The sequence below is a fragment of the Lytechinus pictus genome, chromosome 8, assembly GCF_037042905.1.
Source record: "Lytechinus pictus isolate F3 Inbred chromosome 8, Lp3.0, whole genome shotgun sequence".
NCBI classification, from domain to species: domain Eukaryota; kingdom Metazoa; phylum Echinodermata; class Echinoidea; order Temnopleuroida; family Toxopneustidae; genus Lytechinus; species Lytechinus pictus.
Window position 1 is genome coordinate 13,461,317 of NC_087252.1, and position 17,869 is coordinate 13,479,185.

Here is a 17,869-nt window from a genome sequence, read left to right on the forward strand (position 1 = left end):
ATCTCGGTTTTGTTTTTCCTGGGACGCACTGTATAGGCGGCAATGCGAGTAGGCCTATTAGCCCCTATTAGCTGAATCATATGCTTTCAGCACTGAAATGATTTGTTTCCATTGTTTTATATTCTGATGGGTGGGACTCATCACATATCTTAAAACTGTTTGCAACTTGAATTTTAACAAATAAAATACGTGAACTAGGGACTTGCAACTGGGTTTTATTTTCAGTTGTAATTAAACGACACCGCCTTTTTGCAACGGACCCCAAGATACAAAGGATCTCCAGCGTATTCATAATGTCCCCATTTAGAGATTAAAGGTAGACGTTTTTACTATTCCAAACGGCAAACAATTATGCTTAAAAAAAACTCTTTTCAGATCCGGAACTTTCCATTGCTAGTATCAGGCAGATGACTCCGTACTCCGAACCCGACAGACACTCTCATCAGGGAATATACAACTGCAGTAGGCCAACCGTTTGCATGAAAATGACTACAACGGGTAAGTCTACCGTGTGAGTAAAACATTACTTGACACCTGACAAGTCCCCACCAAATTAGACCAAAGTAAGGTATGACTTATAATGAATGAATCTAGATGTCAAATACATAATTTTCCTATACAACGGTTGCATTAACATTCAAAAAAGCTATTCAATGATTTACATTATAATTGTTCAATAAACGATTTTAGTATCAATTCTCACGTCTATTTCATTGAAAAGGGATTTGCAAATAGTTCTACTCTCCCATTTAGTATTATGACATCATTGGCATCTGGATTCATTCATTGTAGTCATACCGTACTTTGGCGCAAGTCAAAATTCACATCACTGCAAAGAATACCTACTGATTATGCAAGCGTGACGACATATCACATAATTATGGTATCAAATCAACTGGGAGAAGATATTTTCGAGAGATATATAATGATTATGCGTTTATGACATATTTTTATCCTATAAAATTGGGATTAGTGAGGCGTCAAGTTATTTTCTTACTCACACGGGGTAGATATAAATTATTTTTCAAACTTGATGTACAATAAAACAAATAAACAACTAGGTCACTTCGGCTTTGCCTGAATATAATAAGACCATGTTTTAAACAAACTAATAGCCTAGGCATATCACACGAGCTATTATGAGTTTTCGCGCCGTGGCTTAATGAGGGACCAAGAACAAATTAAGTACGTCAAAAATAACAGATGACAAAGACAACTGGGAGGTAATTGCCGAAAGTTGGTGAACCGGAACAGCAGTTTCATCTTCAGTTCCTGAGCTAACGAAAAATTGCACAAATGTTTGTCTAGAGTCAGGGACGAAAATGTAGTTTTTATTCACCTACAATTTTTGATAAAGTTTTCCTGGTTGTTCTTTGTCATAGAAGGCCTTTCATCAAGGTTCTTGTAACGCCCACCAGATTGTTTTCATCGATCTTGTCGAGTAAAGCTATAGCCTGGCAGCCAAAAATATATTGAATGATCTGGGAACATCCATTTATTTAATATACAATCTACCTTTAACGGGGCCAGTCAAATTCAATTGGACGGCGTCAATCTGGATACATCTGGATTCCCCGTTTGAACTAAGAATGTTGGCTGATCAAGATATTTTGATCCAGATTACCATGCTGAGAAAAGGGTTTCGATCTAGTTGATCTGTTCGGCGCTAGTACTAATATTAGGGCTTAGTTTGTCTAGTTCGGCAGGTAGGCCTTTACGCCTGCTTTGGTCAAATACCCATTTCGAAAAGGTAAGTCTACAAGTTATTACTATTATAGTAGCTTCATGTACATTGAACCATCAGCACCAATTTGCTTGCCCTTATCATTATTTTATGTTTACTAATTGTAATGTTACGGTCACATTGTTTGTTTGTTTGTATATGTATTTATTTCCATATAACAATACAATATATACATGCTCAATTTAACATAACGTACAGATCATATTGAGGATGGCCCATTTCAGCGGTATTGGTAAAATACCACTGTTCTTCCATGGGGTCCTTTAAGGAGATCACCTCCAGACTGACCAAATTATGTACTGCGTTATCCCCCCCCCCTGGGGAAAATACTTGGTTAGGGTGCTTTTGGGGACCCCGTGGTCGCACATGGTATCCACTCGTCAATGGAAGTGGCCCCACCCCGCGGGTTATTTCCAATGGTATTCCTCCGATCGAATTGCATTCGGTTCCGCCGTGTGACTTGGCACAACCATTCATGCATACCTGTATATTGTATTTCTACAAGGTCTAAGAAGATATCACCCTGTGTTTCCCAAGGCTCTAGTGGATTGTGCCGATGTCCAGGAAAGTGGGATAAATTCCAGTGGAATCTACAGTATCCATCCTGATGGGATCAAAGAACCTCTAAAGGTCTACTGTGACATGACCACTGCTGGAGGTGGCTGGACGGTAAGTTGACCCTATATAGTGGCATTACAGAGCTTCCGCATTTACTACGGAGCCGCTCTCTACAACGCAGCAATTCCTTTGAAAATGCAAGTCAAATATCACAATGGAAAGCTGGGGGCTTTTGTTCAAAGTCAGTGGACCGGGACAGCAGCGTAGTCTCTTGATTCTGGACAACGACATATTTGCAATGTGCTTCCGGTGCAAATCTTTGGATGATCTGCTGTCCCGGTCCACCAACTTAATTTCGACAAAAGCCTCTCAGCTCTGCATTGTGATTGGTCTTGCATTTTCAAAGGAATTGGTGCGTTGTAGATAGCTGCTAAGTAGTAAATGTGGAAACTCTCTATTGTTTGTGCGTCCCAGAAAAAAAGAAGTCAATCTTTAAAGACAGATATCATCATCATGAAATACGTCTAGATCTGAATGTTAAGAAGTGAAGTTTTATGCTTAAAATGTCTTGAAATCACTTGATATAATATGCAGAACATTTTTTGAATATATGTTGCACCGGTAATGTGGACGATATTATGTCCGATTGTATTTTACGTTGAAGCTCTAGAATGAGGATAGGATATCTCCAACAAACAAGAAACAAAATATTTTCTTCAATCTGTAGGTATTCCAAAGGCGAATGAACGGTTCAGTTGATTTCAATGCAAATTCACTCTATAAGGATGGTTTTGGGAGTGTTTGGGGAGAACATTGGTTAGGAAACCAGAATGTATATCACCTGACGAATCAGCGCCCTTGCGAGCTCCGGATAGACCTCTACGACTTCAAAGGGAACACGGTGCATGCGACCTACAGCCACTTCAGCATTTCCAACGAGACCATGAAATATGAATTGAGGCTGGGTTTATTTTCTGGAGGAGGGGCAGGTAAAACGTACAGCCTTCTCTTCTTTCCATTCCCCCTCCCCCTCACCATTCTGATGCGATAATGTGTCACAAACGAACGTTTGTGGTATCTATGGTGGTATCTATATCTATTGTCTATAAGATGGATAGAGCTGTAACTCCCTCGTTTGAGCTCCCACCCCCCTCCCCCAAAAAAGAATACCCTAAAGGTGAAAGGTCAAGGGTGCATGGAGTTCCCTATGGACGTTTCACAATTTTTTTAGCGTATGTGCGTGCGAGTGCGTACGTGGAGTACTTTACGCGTTGGTACGGCCTCATATATATACCTACTTTCTTTCCCTAATTTGCCTCAAATTCGTACGTGCGGCATCGCACAAAAAGCTTTATCCAGCTTATGAATATTCATATCGATGGTCTAAGTCGAGTTCTTACGATCTCGACCCTCGATTTTATCCTTCAGGAGACTGCCTCACACATTACAACGGACACAAATTCAGCACCAGAGATCAAGACAATGATTTGTATGACGAATTCAACTGCGCTGAGGGTTACCAAGCTGGATGGTGGTATAAAAATACGTCGGAACGGATGTGCAGCCTGAATGGGATTTACATTAATGAAGACGTTATAATTTGGAAATTTAATAAGGGCATACTTTGGTCTTGTTGGGGTATAAACTCTCTTAAAGGAAGTGAAATGAAGCTCCGTCCGTTTTCTGAGGCTTGAACTTCACGAGCGAAAGCAAACCTAGTTCGGGTCAATTACATAAAGTTATATGTTGACTACTAATTTGGCCTCATTAAAATTTTCAAAGGGGAGGATAGCTCTGGGGAACTTTGATTTAAGCTACGCACATCCCCATCTTTATCCCCATTTCTCTCACAACACACACACACACACACATGCGCACGCACACTTTCATTTAAATGCTGTCGAGAGTAGATGGAGAAAAAATAACGTTGGTAATAATCCGTGACAGCGGCGGAAACACATTTATAGACATTCAATTCATTGACGCAATCACGCAGCAGCTATCTTAATGGCAGTGCCATTGTCTTACGTTAACCTGCAGCTGGTGCATCTCTGACATACTGCCGTTTACGTATATTAATAAAGCCTCTTAGGGAAGGCGCAACGATATTTGTACGTCAAAGACATTAATATCTATAGTGCGTCACAGAAAAAGGTAAACTAGGATTCCCATGTTTTTTTTTCTTCACAAGCAAATAAATTATATTTAATTTACGTCTTCATACAATGTAATATTCCTATATATTTTGATAACTAACATGAGACGAACGCGTTAATAAGCGACTTTAAAAATTGCGGGTTGTGCGTAAAAATTGGACAAGATTGGTTCATGATACGACGACCGTGGTAATTCGATGATATTCATGATATTTGTTAAGTTTCTCTCACTGATCCATGAAAAGAAAGTGGATTCAGATTCACACATGAGTGTCTGCTGCAATCGTTTCTGTGTGCCTCGTGTGCCAATGCGCGAACGATTTGCAAAGCTGTTGGTCCAGATGAGATTCCACTCTTACCCTAAGTACCAAATTTATAGTAAAAACACATTTAAAGGACAAGTCCACCCCAACAAAAAGTTGATTTGAATAAAAAGAGAAAAATCCGATTAGCATAACACTGAAAATTTCATCAAAATCGGATGTAAAATAAGAAAGTTATGACATTTTAGAGTTTTGCTTAATTTCACAAAACAGTTATATGCACATCCTGGTGGGTATGCAAATGAGGAGACTGATGACGTCATCCACTCACTATGTATTTTATTTTTTATTATATGAAACAGGGAATATTCTATTTTTTCTCCTCATTGTCAAGTGAAACAATGATTAATTCCTCCCTGAACATGTGGAATGAGCATTGTTTTATAATACATGATTCAGTCAAGTTGGTCCTTATTGTCAAATCTTTAAAAAATGAAATATTGTATACTTCAAACAATAAAAAACAAAATTAATAGTGAGTGAGGGACATCATCGACTGTCTCATTTGAGTTGTGCATATCACTGTTTTGTGAAAAATAAACTAAACTTTAAGATGTCATAACTTTCTTATTTTACATCCGATTTTGATGAAATTTTTCAGTGTTTTGGTCGTTTGATTTTTCTCATTTTATTCAAATCAACATTTTTATGGGGTGGACTTGACCTTTAACAATTTTGTGAAAACTGTCACTGAAAACGAGTTTCCCTTATTTGTGGGACGTATTGTATTTCTAACTTGCATCTTGGGATGTTTGTGTCTGTATGTGACAATTAACCTGCAATCGAGGACGTTAGGGGGAAATGCAAATTTATTTTTTGTCTTCAAATTATTCTATTTTCATCCAGTTGGGTATCTGTAAGTTACTTGAGAAAGAGAAAGAGAGAGAGAGCATAAAATTGTCTTTCTTTATTCCGCTCTGGTATGCTGCAATCTCACCAGCGAATAGCTGCAAATAGCTTTTGCAGGTCTGGGCCCCGTCTTACAGAGAGTTACGATTGACCGTAACCCTATGGAAATCCGTCTTTGTCATATTTTTTTGTACAGGAAATTCGCAAACTGTCCTTTGTAAACAAAGGCGAACACACCAAAATGTCAAGAAATCGCTGGATTTCTAAATATACATCATATCTAGAATTAATCTATGGAACAAACATGCATTTTTAGATGTGGGCGTTGCTGGCGTTCCATAGTTGAGGTTGATCAGATTAATCTCAACTCTTTGTTAGACGGTGCCCAGGAGTGTGGAATGTGATTGCGAGGTTACCGATGACATCATACGCGAAGTTCCATAACATTCTGGTACGAAACGAAAACGAAATGTACACATAAACTATCAGATCATTTTCATATTGAATTAATAATAATGATAATAATCCGCTTTTATAAATGTATAGCGCTTAATACATTGGAACGACGTGTCTAAGCGCTTTACAGTATATTATTACCCCGGTCATCGGATTCAATCAGTCATTCCCGCACATAATGTGTGCACATCCTCCACTCCCCCTGGGGAGTATTCCAGTCAGTCGCCGGTGAGGCGCACACAGTACTGGACAATACTTATGAATTCAGAAATATATTCTTCAATGATCGTATTTCCATTCGGCACATAAAACAGTTACGTCGGCTACATAACAACAGGGATATCCCTGATAACAATGAACCTATCCATAAAGTATATTTTAGATATGAATAAATTTTAATTGAAGTAGAAAGAAAAAATTATACAAACTCAACGACTTACTCTAATAATGATTATGATCAATTGATCAATCTCGTACAAAAGAACATCCAACTATATCTACAATAGGAATCTACAAGGAATATGAAAAAGAGGTAAATAAAAGAAAAGAGAAGTGATTATGGAAAGATAGAGAAAAAAGATCTGAATGAAGAGGGAAAGGAGGACAAGAACAAAGAAGAGGAGAAAAATATAGAAAATGAAATCAAACAGGAAGAATAAATAGCAAAAGAAAGTAAAGATGAGTAAAAAAAAATCAAGGGCACGTTTCATGAAAAGCATTGTCTGTAATTCAAGAAAAAACTGCTGTTAATACTTGCATGCGATTGACTGGGGGCAACTTGTAAGCGGATATCCCCGACAAAACTGTCCATGACATTCTCCCGAGTTACATGTAATTTTTGTTGAAGGTGAACGACAAGTTTAATACACGACAAATATATACGTTACGAGGAAGAAGACAATTCAGAATATAATTACGCAATGACATTATACACCATAATATTCACAAAAAAAAAAGAATATGATACGCATATTTCGTGTAAAATGTTTATGATTCATGTATATACAAAATTCCAATAGATATGATCCTCCGTATAGGTCTATTCACCCAATCCAGTAAGGCCTAAGATTAATTACAAAGGTCCCCCAAATGTACACACATTTACAGTGACATAGTTTCCATAGAATTTAGTCTAACGCAGATGACATTTTATCACATGTTAACAGACTGCAGGTATAGATTTCCTTCCAATAATGCTAGATTATTAGCTTATTTCATCATTCAAATGTTTCAGTTTGATAAAACCACTAAGAAGCAGTTTAAATTGCAAGCATAATCTATAAACCCGTTATCTGGTAAGAAATGAATTAAAAGTATGAGGGAAAAATGATGAAATGCTATCTTAAATTAGATTTTTTAATGCCTTTACGTTTGAAAAAATAGTAAAAGGAACATAGTGAATACTATTACGAATTGTATTACTACAGCTACTACTACTACTACTACTACTACTACTTCTACCACTACTACTTTTACTACTACCACCACTACTACTACTACTACTACTACTACTACTACTACTACTACTACTACTACTACTTCTACCACTACTACTTTTACTACTACCACTACTACTACTACTACTACTACTACTACTACTACTACTACTACTACAACTACTACTAACACTATTACTACTACTACTACTACTACTACTACTACTACTACTACTACTACTACTACTACAACTACTACTAACACTATTACTACTACTACTACTACTACTACTACTACTACTGCTACTACTACTACTACTACTACTACTAATTCTACTACATCCAAATACCTGGTCGTAACATAGAAAACCGATACTTTGTGTATTCAAAGGTTTGGCCATCACAATTCAGCAAAATCAATTAATCCCTTCTTCATAATCAATATAAGGATGTTTGATAAACCATTCGTGGCTTGAAAATAAGACCATGATTATTTGCATGGTTGAGTGATCTCATGGCCAAAATGGCCATGCTCGAGCGCACTCATTGTCCATTATTTTATCTCCTTGATGGCAAAAGTGTTGGCCTTTCAGACACCTAGATTTTTTTAGTACACCTTTGTGGAGTGTAATAAAAGAGAATAGGCCCATGATAGCTGCATAGCACAGTCCGAAAAACATATTTACAGCTTCCTTTGCTGCTGAATCCGGCAGAATTAGCCAACAAATTATTCTACTTAAATTAGATAAAAGTTGAACTTTCAATTACTAATATGTCTCGTCTGACACTTCTCGATGACGATCTTGATCGTTATCACGACGTTTATTGGAATGGCTTCTCGAAGATTGCCAAGAAAGACGTTGTTTAGAAGGAAGTCGCTCAACATTTTGACAACATCGTTTTGAAGAAGATGACTGACGTATTCCAAGCAGAAGATCAATTTAATCTTCTAGGTGTCGGTGTTGGTACAGGCACGTAATATTATTCTGTTTCTACTCGTTTTTCTGGTTCGATTTGAAGAGTTGTACGGGTCTCTGGCTAGGGGCGGATTCCTAATTTATAAAAGGTGAAGGGGGGGGGGGGGGACTGGGGACCAACCTCCTTTCCGCTCATCGCATGTTTGAGAACATGTATAGCATTGTTTCAACGACACAACCCGAAAATTTGAAAGTTGTAATTTTTTTATTTATTGTCTGATGTTGATGACATTTTCCGTGTCTGATTTTACCTCCTTTGTTCCAATCATGATTTTAGCCTCATGTAACCTTTAATATAGCATTCTAATATTTCATTAACAGGCCACTGTGAGTTTCACTTCTTGAAGCGTCTTGGATCTCACTTCAGATCGACTAAAAATGTAGCGGTGGAACCCAATGAAAGCTTATTCAAAGTATTTAAAGCCGAGACGCAGGCTTGGAGTTCCGATATAGAATCAAATTGTGAATCGCATTACTTCGTGGGCCCTCTCACGCAATTCTTTGATGAAAGCCCCCTGGTGGATCGCAAGTACAACTTGATTAGCGCTGTGCATTCGCTGTACTATACCGGCGACTTGGAAGCGACCTCCATACGACTGATGTCAATGCTTAAAGATGAATTGGAGTTATAGTTATTGTCTTAGCAGGTAGGTTCGAGAACAACATTAACATGTACATGTATATGCCGAGAGCAACTATTATAAAAACACCCACTTTCTGAAGGCGAACATGCATTTGAAATATGTAACAGAAAGCACTGAGTCATAGTTATATATTTTTTTTCAAATTTCAAAAACTGCACAGTATTCATGGTATTAGGCGCTGTTTTAGCAGAAAAGCGTGTTTGTTCCTTTTTAACCCAATATACGATAAGTAAATATGGTCTAAGTCCTAAAAAATTTTACATTCTGTATATGTATTTAAATATATCTGATGATTATTTCATTTGTAATTCATGTTTATTTCAGTTTGCACTGCAAACAAGATGTTTTTAATAAAATCTATAATATTTTTATCCATCTATACAGTGCGTCCCACAAAAAAACGAAACCGAGATTTATCGATGATTTATCATAACTTAATCACAAATATAATAGACAAATGACCTACCATTGTAAAGCTTAGAGTCTCCTCTTTCATCTGAAATTACTTAGATTATTTTTCATTCACGCATGGGTGAGCAAAAACAATTTGAAGAGGGGATACCAAAAAGTCTTTTGGCGGGCTGTATCTGGGTATCAAAAAGAAAACCACATTTTTAAAAAGTTCAATATCTGCTCTTTAATTTGATACCTCAATTACAGAAAATGGTCAAGGAATAACTAAGTTCTGGTTATTTGAAATAAGGCTTGAATTTCAATAATTTCATAAAATTAAGAGGTTCTACAGGCTAGCGTTCAAACTCACTCGACACTCCGTTTTGTTGACGATCAGCCATGCATTACATCTTTTGTTAACCATGCGATAGCTTCTGTGGGAAACCGGTGAAAACACGTTTATTTAATGAAATTATGGAAATACAAGCATTGTTTCAAGGGATCATACCTTTTTTACTTCTTGACCATTTTTTGTGATTAAGGTATCAAATAAAAGAGCAGATATTGAACTTTTTAGGCATGTGATTTTCTTTTTGAAATTCAGATACCCCCCGCCAAATGAGTTTTTGGTATCTTTTCTTCAAATTGTTTTTGCTCACTCATGCGTGAATGGGGAATAATCTAAGTATTATCAGATGAAAGAGGAGATTCTAAGCTTTACATTTGTAGGTCACTTGTCTATTGTATCTGTGATTAAGTTATGATAAATCATCGCTAAATCTCGGTTTCGTTTATTCTTGGACGCACTGTATGTGTTAGAATAAACGTATTGGTGTCTTCCCTAATGTGATTGACAAGTGAAAACAACGTGTTCTCATGACCTCAAGATGAGCTTGTTTTGAGCGAGAGAGAGTGGCTAAATAGGAAGCCATTAATAAAATTTGGAGATACGTGAGATAACGACAAAACAAACAAGAAATAATATAAAAACAACAACAAAACAACAAAAATAACATCAAACACAACACAAGCACCATCAGCAACACGTCTGATACTACGATCGACCTCTTTCCACAATCAATCACTGCTTAAAGTTCTTTTTTATTTGCCACTCTTTGTTTTTCTTGTTAAAAGGACCGAACTTGATCTATCGAACGCACCACAAGAATCCCTAGTTACCAGCATTCGACCGCTTTTCTGCCATACCAGAAAGTCTTAAAGTCGTTCAGCTGGCCGAAAGAGAAGGATACAAAGTGACCGAATTCCAACTGAATACCAAGTGGGATGTCACTGCTTTATTTGTGGAGAAATCGGAGTTGGGGGACAAACTTGCCGACTTCTTGACCAAGACGGCTTATTTTCGTAAAACGGCACCGGCAGGAAAGGTTGAAGAATTCATGAGGTTTTGGCGAGAGTCCTGTTCAGAAGGTGAAAATGGACGTCTCCAAACAGAAATCGAGGAGAAGCTTTTCTTCATCACTAAGTAGGTGGTGTTTTTACCACATCGTTAAAACTAGATTCTTAAATGACTGAACATGTAACATACTTGTGTCGTACTTTCAACTGGCAAATTTATCTCAATCACATCAGGAGTTAATTGGATAAGGAGTACATTATGGCATAATGTTGTTAGCGAACATGTGCTCTCGAGGCTTGACTACGGTGGATGCTTAATTGGGGTGTCGAATCTAGGAAGACTTCGTTAACAACAATACCTTCTTACATTATTTTCTCCGCTAATCAACAACATACTCTCTTCGTCCTTAATCTGCTCCTTCCAATAACATTCCTTAATCCAGAAAACTGGCCGGCTTCCATTCTTTTCAATCTCCTGCCCCCTGTCTTCTGAACAAACTCCCTCCATCTTCCCGAAACATCTCTTCTCTTGACCTCTTCAAAAACATCTTAAATCACACGTCTTGTATATAGCTGTAAACCTTAGCCTGTCTTATGCCTTTAACAGCGCTTTGTATTATCTTGAAAATGCGCTCTATAAATCCAAATTATTATTATCATTATTATTATTATTTTGAATATCATTATTATTATTATTATGTAAATGGCAAGTCCATCCCAACAAAAAGCTGATTTAAATGAAAAGATAAAAATCAAACAAGCAAGAACGCTGAAAATTTCATCAAAATCGGGTGTAAAATAAGAAGATTATGACATTTCAAAGTTTTGATTAATTGCACAAAACAGAAATGAAATTTTTCATGAAACAACAATGGCTCCCCATCCACGATTGCATGAATTATTTCAATCAATTGTGTTTCATCGGAACGTTATCGTATTGTGTTTTACTTGCAATTAACTCTCATTGTTTCAACACTACTAAGAAAAATCGGTTAAACTTTGCACCTTTAAAAGGTGCATGACACGACGTCACACTGGGAGCACCTTTAAGGTGCAACTTAGTACCTTTTCGGAAATGTGCAACTTTGCACCTCTGCGAAAGGTGCAAAGTTACACATATAAGGTGTAGAATTGCACCCCAAAGGTTCTTATTTGCACCTTCAAGGGAAGTACATGTACAAAGTTGTACCGTTCCAAAAAGATACAAGGTTCCACCGTAAAGGTGCTCCCAGTGTGACATCTAGTCTGCACCTTTAAAGATTGAACCTATTAAGACGGCCAAGGATCCAACTTGCCTCGCCAGTTTTCCTATTAGGATGCCACCGTGCCTAGCTGGCCGTCCAAATTCATCTGTTTGGCCAAATTTTCAGGTGGTTACGGAATTCTTTTGTAATGCACATAATCAGAGTCAGTGATTTCTAACTCTAACTCCAATTCCGTAATTATTAAAGGAAAATTAAACTTTTGGAACAAGAAAGCTTGTGTGAAAACAGAAAAAAAAACAGATCAACGAAAGTTTCAGAAAAATCGGATAAATAATGAGAAAGTTATGAACATGCGATCATTAATGCTATCGAGATCCTCTAATTTGCAATGCGATAAAGATGTGTGTTGTTACTTGTGAACAACTCTCCCATTACTTTAGTATATATTTCGTTTAAACTGCCTCTTTTATCACATCTATCAGTAGATCATGTATTCTTTCTATACATGCTATAAGAGGACAAGTAATACAGATTTTCAAAGATAAAGAGTTTGTATCACCATAAGAAAGAACAAAAATATACATTTCTGGGGTATTTCATAGTCCATCAAAGGGAAAGTTGTTCACATGTGACATCACACATCTTTGTGACATCACACATCTTTGTCGCATTGCCAATGGGAAGATCCCCATAGCATTAGTGATCACCATATTCAAATGCTCATAACTTTCTCATTATTTGTCCGATCTTTCTCAAACTTTTTTTGTTCTCCTTTGATTTTTCTCTTTCCACACAAGCCCACTTGTTCAAAAGGTTTCATTTTTCTTTAATTGGCACGTAAAGGAATGGTGATTGTGTGTATGAGGAAACACACATATAATTGCAACGTTTGGTTCCCTGTAAAGCTCAATGAAACAGTTAATAAAATGATTATCTTTGTCAAATGACCTGATTCCCTAAATAAAACTAAAAAACATGCTTAGACAACTTTTCCCCAAAACAGTCATGACAAGCGTAACATGTTAATAATATTTGAATTGTGCAATTTTTGTTAATGCACAGACCCCTCAACACGTACGATTTCAAGTAGATTGTTTCCAGACGCAGTAAACTCCATACGACATTATTTAGGAGCAATTTCGCTCGTAAAAATTTACTTTTATTGTCATTACGCGTATACAAGACGCACACTCTTACACGCGGTGGCGAGCGAAAGGTGCAACTACAGTGCGTCCCAAAAAAAACTATACACTTTTGAAATGGCTGCCAAATAGAAAATGTAGCACTTGGGGGGAAAAGACTTACATATATGGAAAGCCAATAAATTCAACTTTCAAATGACACCAAAAAGTTGAAAAACTATTCATGCTTGAGCGAGCACTGCCCACTGAAACAAAGGGTATGAAAATTAGGGTGGGCTGGAATAAGCCTTCCAAGTAAGTCAGTTTTTGAGAGGCAAATCCTTTCGAACTTGCAAATTTAAGGGCGTTGTGATAAATTAATGATCAACTGTGACCAGTTTTGGTTACTTAAGCAAATTTTGTGAATTATTAAATTGAACTTTAATGCATGAGTGAACACAAATTACACTTTTTGGGCAGCATTTCAACTTTATCATTTGGATCTCTTTTTGGGCAGCATTTCAACTTTATCATGTGGATCTCAGCAAAGGTTTCATGGGAGTCGGGAGAAAAGGGGTGAGATAGGACTTAAGCGGGAGAAGAAGGTTGATGGAATAAGGGTCGACAGAACATTCAGCCCCTGCCCCCTCCCTCTTTCCCGCCCTCCCCTCCTGTTGAGAGACTGATGGTTTTTGTCAAGTACGCGTGATGTACTTGTCATGTAAGCAGAATGTTGATTTAATGATTATTTCTGAATTGGGGCATCAACTTTCTACTATCAATCATTTAATCAACGATTTATCAGTAAATCAACTCATTAAATATGTGCAATGTGATCAATCAAACATTCAGGATTTTTTTCAATAAATTATTTCTTTAATCATCATAATCATTAAATTTCTTGGTAATCATTCAATAAAAAAACCTGACCATCAGCCACCGGTCACTTGGCAGTTAAGTTTTGAATTGAATAGGCTACAATCCAGGAATTGAGAGAGAGAGGGGGGGGGGGGGGCTGGGAAATGGAGATGGAGAGGGGAGGGTACATATGACTTTTAATTTGTAAAAGGGCAAAAAGTAGAGGAATGCCATTTTAACCAAGTCTTGGCATATCTCGTCCTCTTGCATGTAACAGGTACCATAAAAATAATCTGACTCTCACGAACACACTTCTGAGGTCCACAAGATGAATATGCTACACTAAAATTACAATTCCTGTTCACTCATGAAATTTACCTAATAAACGAAAACTTATCTCACTCATAATAGCATAACACCCTTAGCTTTGTAAGTTTCAAAGGAATTACCTCTCAAAAAACTGTAAGGCTAATTCCTTCCCAGCCTAGCCAAGCTTAGTCTCCCAGGAGGAGAGAAGGGGGGGGGGGGTCGCTAAATGTTCTGTTGACCTTCATCCCATCAACGTACTTCACCTACCTAAGTCATATTACTACCGCTTCTCCTGACTGTCATGAACAAATTGTTGAGATCCACATGATAAAGACAAAATTCTGCACTAAAATGCAATTCATGATCACTCATGCATTAAATTTCAATTTAATAACACATTCAATTTTCACAAACAACAAACTGATCACGTCTGATCTTTAATTCACCAAATAACCATCAACTTTGCAAGTACCAAACAAAAAAACCTGAAAGAAATTGGAAGTCTAATTCCAGCCCACCCTAATTTTCGTACCCTTTGTTTCAGTGGGCAGTGCTCGCTCAAGCATGAATAGTTTTCCAACTTTTTGGTGTCATTTGAAAATTGACTTAATTGGCTATCCATATCTATAAGTCTTTTTCCCCAAAGTGCTTTATTTTTTATTTGGCAGCCATTTCAAAAGTGTATAGTTTTTTTTGGGACGCGCTGTATACTCGAATACTCGCTCTGCACCTTTTCCCGCAAAGTTGCACCTTTCTTGCACCCCTATTCCTTAGTATAGATATGCAACAAAAGATAACTTGGTCACCCTAAAAGCTCATACCGAAAATTTTATACACTCTCTAACTTTACTTTGGAATAACTTGCCATTGAAATAAAACAATCACAATCTCTTTCCCTTTTTAAACGAAAAATGAAAGTTTGTCTTTATTATTCCAATCACTCCGTCTTTTTACTGACGTTTCCTTTAACTGTGAATATAAATCATTGTTATTGATTTTAGTTGACGGAAAATAAGTACAATGCAATAACTTTGAACATTGAGTTTTATTGTTGCTTGATAAATTATATTGAAATCAATCATTTATGCCTTTCTACTTAATCTGCTTTATTCATGATATTATGAGTTCAATAATTATTTATACCAATAATTTTGTATATTTGCACGTGTATTTCATCCGTGTTTATACGTTTTAATCAATGTATTTCATGGCGCCACGGGGGACGAGTTTTTTAATATTGCCGAGTATGCTACCCTGGTGATATTGGAGATAATAAAACAACAATATTTCAAACTTCATAGGGAAAATTACTTTACCGAATCTCTTTATATAATATGTATTTCATAGTTTATGTCATCGGTTCGTGTCAAGAGCACGATAATCTGATGTTTCAATCACACGAACAAACCCAGCTATACCGACCAAAATATATAGCGTTGTTTTATATAACGTTTTTCAGTGACATACAATAGCAGCAGTTTGGTGTCAGTGCATTTAGTGTGGCTGCGACATAAAAGCTCCTATAAGAACCTCCAAAATAAAGGTTTTAGGGTGTCTGACTAGATTTAAGTATGTTTATATGTTAGTATAATATTACTCCATCGTAAGGAAAGAAATATACAGCCCGTTTCAATAACACGTTTATACTTTGCAATTGTCCTGACAAGTGAAATACTTATGGAGGTAATTTTTCACATACTTTCTTGTGCTTTAGTCTCTTCTATCAGGAGACAGTACGAGTACAGACAACATACGCTTAAGTGAGCATTGTTCGTTTATGTGAAGGTTGTCCAAACTGATTTGCGCAAAAACGCCTACTTTTTCGCTGAAGAAGACACTGATTACAATTATATTTCTCATAATGTCTTTGCATTTTAAGTCGATGAGTACATGAGTATATTTTGCAACTTGTTTAGACAACTTTGCTACAAAAAGTGATATTGTAACCCTATAGGTAAGCCTGCCGACTTCTAGCTTGTTTAAGGTTGCTGGATCTGAGGACATGGTCAGCATTTTCTTTCAATATGTTTTGTCCTTTAGATATGTGGATACAGCCTAAGGAATTTACATTTCATACTTCATTTCACAGTTGCATGCCTACAGTTTCCCATCAAAGCAGGGGTTCATTTACGTAAAACAGGTGTATCGCGATATACTGGGATAGGGGGGGGGGGGCAAGGAGGCATTTGGGAATGGGGTATTCAAGGAGAAAAGTTGATAAAACAAAAAATCATCTTTAAATCAATCTACCTAACCAAAGTGCACGTGCTCTTTATGACTTACTTCCACATTCACCCATTTAACCATTTCTAGTTTTTGCGCAAGTCATTCTTTTTTCTTGAACTTTTTAACAAGATATGGTACTTTCTCAAGCGAAAACCTTTTTTTTGGTGACACGACATTTGCTCCGGTCAGAGGGCATAGAATTAGTTACGATTGCAATAGAGTTGTTGGTTCAGAATAATGTAAAGATAAGTACCAATATGTCAATGTTGGAGAAGCTGCAGGAATATTACATTTTAACTTTTCTTGATACGCACTGTATAGGCACGAGAATGCTCCCTATAAAATGTTGGTAATGGCACCGACGCCTGCGTAAGCCCTCTTAATCATAATTATATATCATAAAAAACGTGAAGTCGGAGGAGGCGTGATCTTTGTGGAATGTTGCCTTGCAAACCCCCCAAAACGGAGGAACAGGGCTCCGTAACGCACCGATTAGCGATCAATCGTTAAATGAACTGACCAATCAAGATCACTTTTACACGCGCGTTTGGCGCAAAATACTGACCAGGAACCAATCAGAAGTGTTCTTTCATATTTGCTATTCATCGCTAAAAAAGCGTTGTGTTTCGGGGCCCTGGATTCGAAAAAGGTCGGCGGACTCGGTATAATTTCTTATAGGCACCAATCTCCATCACAAAGTTCCTCAGACAGGCCCTACATCCGATAGTACTTTCAGTGCTCAGTTATATATTTTGGACGTTGAGATGCTGATCTCAAGAACTATCACCATTACTATCCTGATGATTGCTCTCGCCATGGCAAAGCCCAGTAAGTATACAGGTTATTTTTCCCAGTCCTGACAATTTTCTTTTGCTTTGTTCATAATTTTTTTCTAGCTGTCTAATCTCTAGATTAAATAAATACAATGTTAAGAATTGCTGTTATATAATAACTTCGTACGCCCAAGATAAAAACGTCGAAAGGTGGACTGAGGCCGGCCTGAAGGCGGCTCGACGTATGTGCTTTATATGCTCACTATCTTTGATTGCCGGGCTGGACTGAGTACACCAAAATGGCGGCTTGACCACTTTAACTAGAAATAGGTAGGCCTATAATAGCGAACAATAGTTATTGCTAACGAACAATAGAAAATGTTGCCATGAAAAGACACGTGTCACTTGAAAAGTCGCCATGGATTTAGGTTTGGTGATTTAGAATTGGTGTTCTGTATACGCACCTAATTGCAGGCTTGAGGCCG

At 37.2% G+C, this 17,869-nt stretch overlaps 1 protein-coding gene across 1 annotated transcript; it reads left to right on the top strand.

Annotated features, from left to right (window-relative positions):
- Positions 1-407: 407 nt before the first annotated feature.
- LOC135155213 (angiopoietin-4-like) lies at positions 408-3,353 on the top strand. Its single transcript, XM_064104111.1, has 3 exons — positions 408-498; positions 2,250-2,413; positions 3,030-3,353. The coding sequence occupies exons 1-3, from the start codon at positions 408-410 to the stop codon at positions 3,351-3,353; spliced, it is 579 nt and encodes a 192-aa protein (XP_063960181.1).
- Positions 3,354-17,869: the final 14,516 nt, after the last annotated feature.

Bases quoted from the DNA above. Each gene is read 5' to 3' on its own strand.
- LOC135155213 (XM_064104111.1), top strand. From the start codon at position 408: ATGACTCCGTACTCCGAACCCGACAGACACTCTCATCAGGGAATATAC. The intron at 499-2,249 runs GTAAGTCTACCG...TATTTCTACAAG, and splicing joins CATGAAAATGACTACAACGG to GTCTAAGAAGATATCACCCT. The intron at 2,414-3,029 runs GTAAGTTGACCC...TTCAATCTGTAG, and splicing joins CTGCTGGAGGTGGCTGGACG to GTATTCCAAAGGCGAATGAA.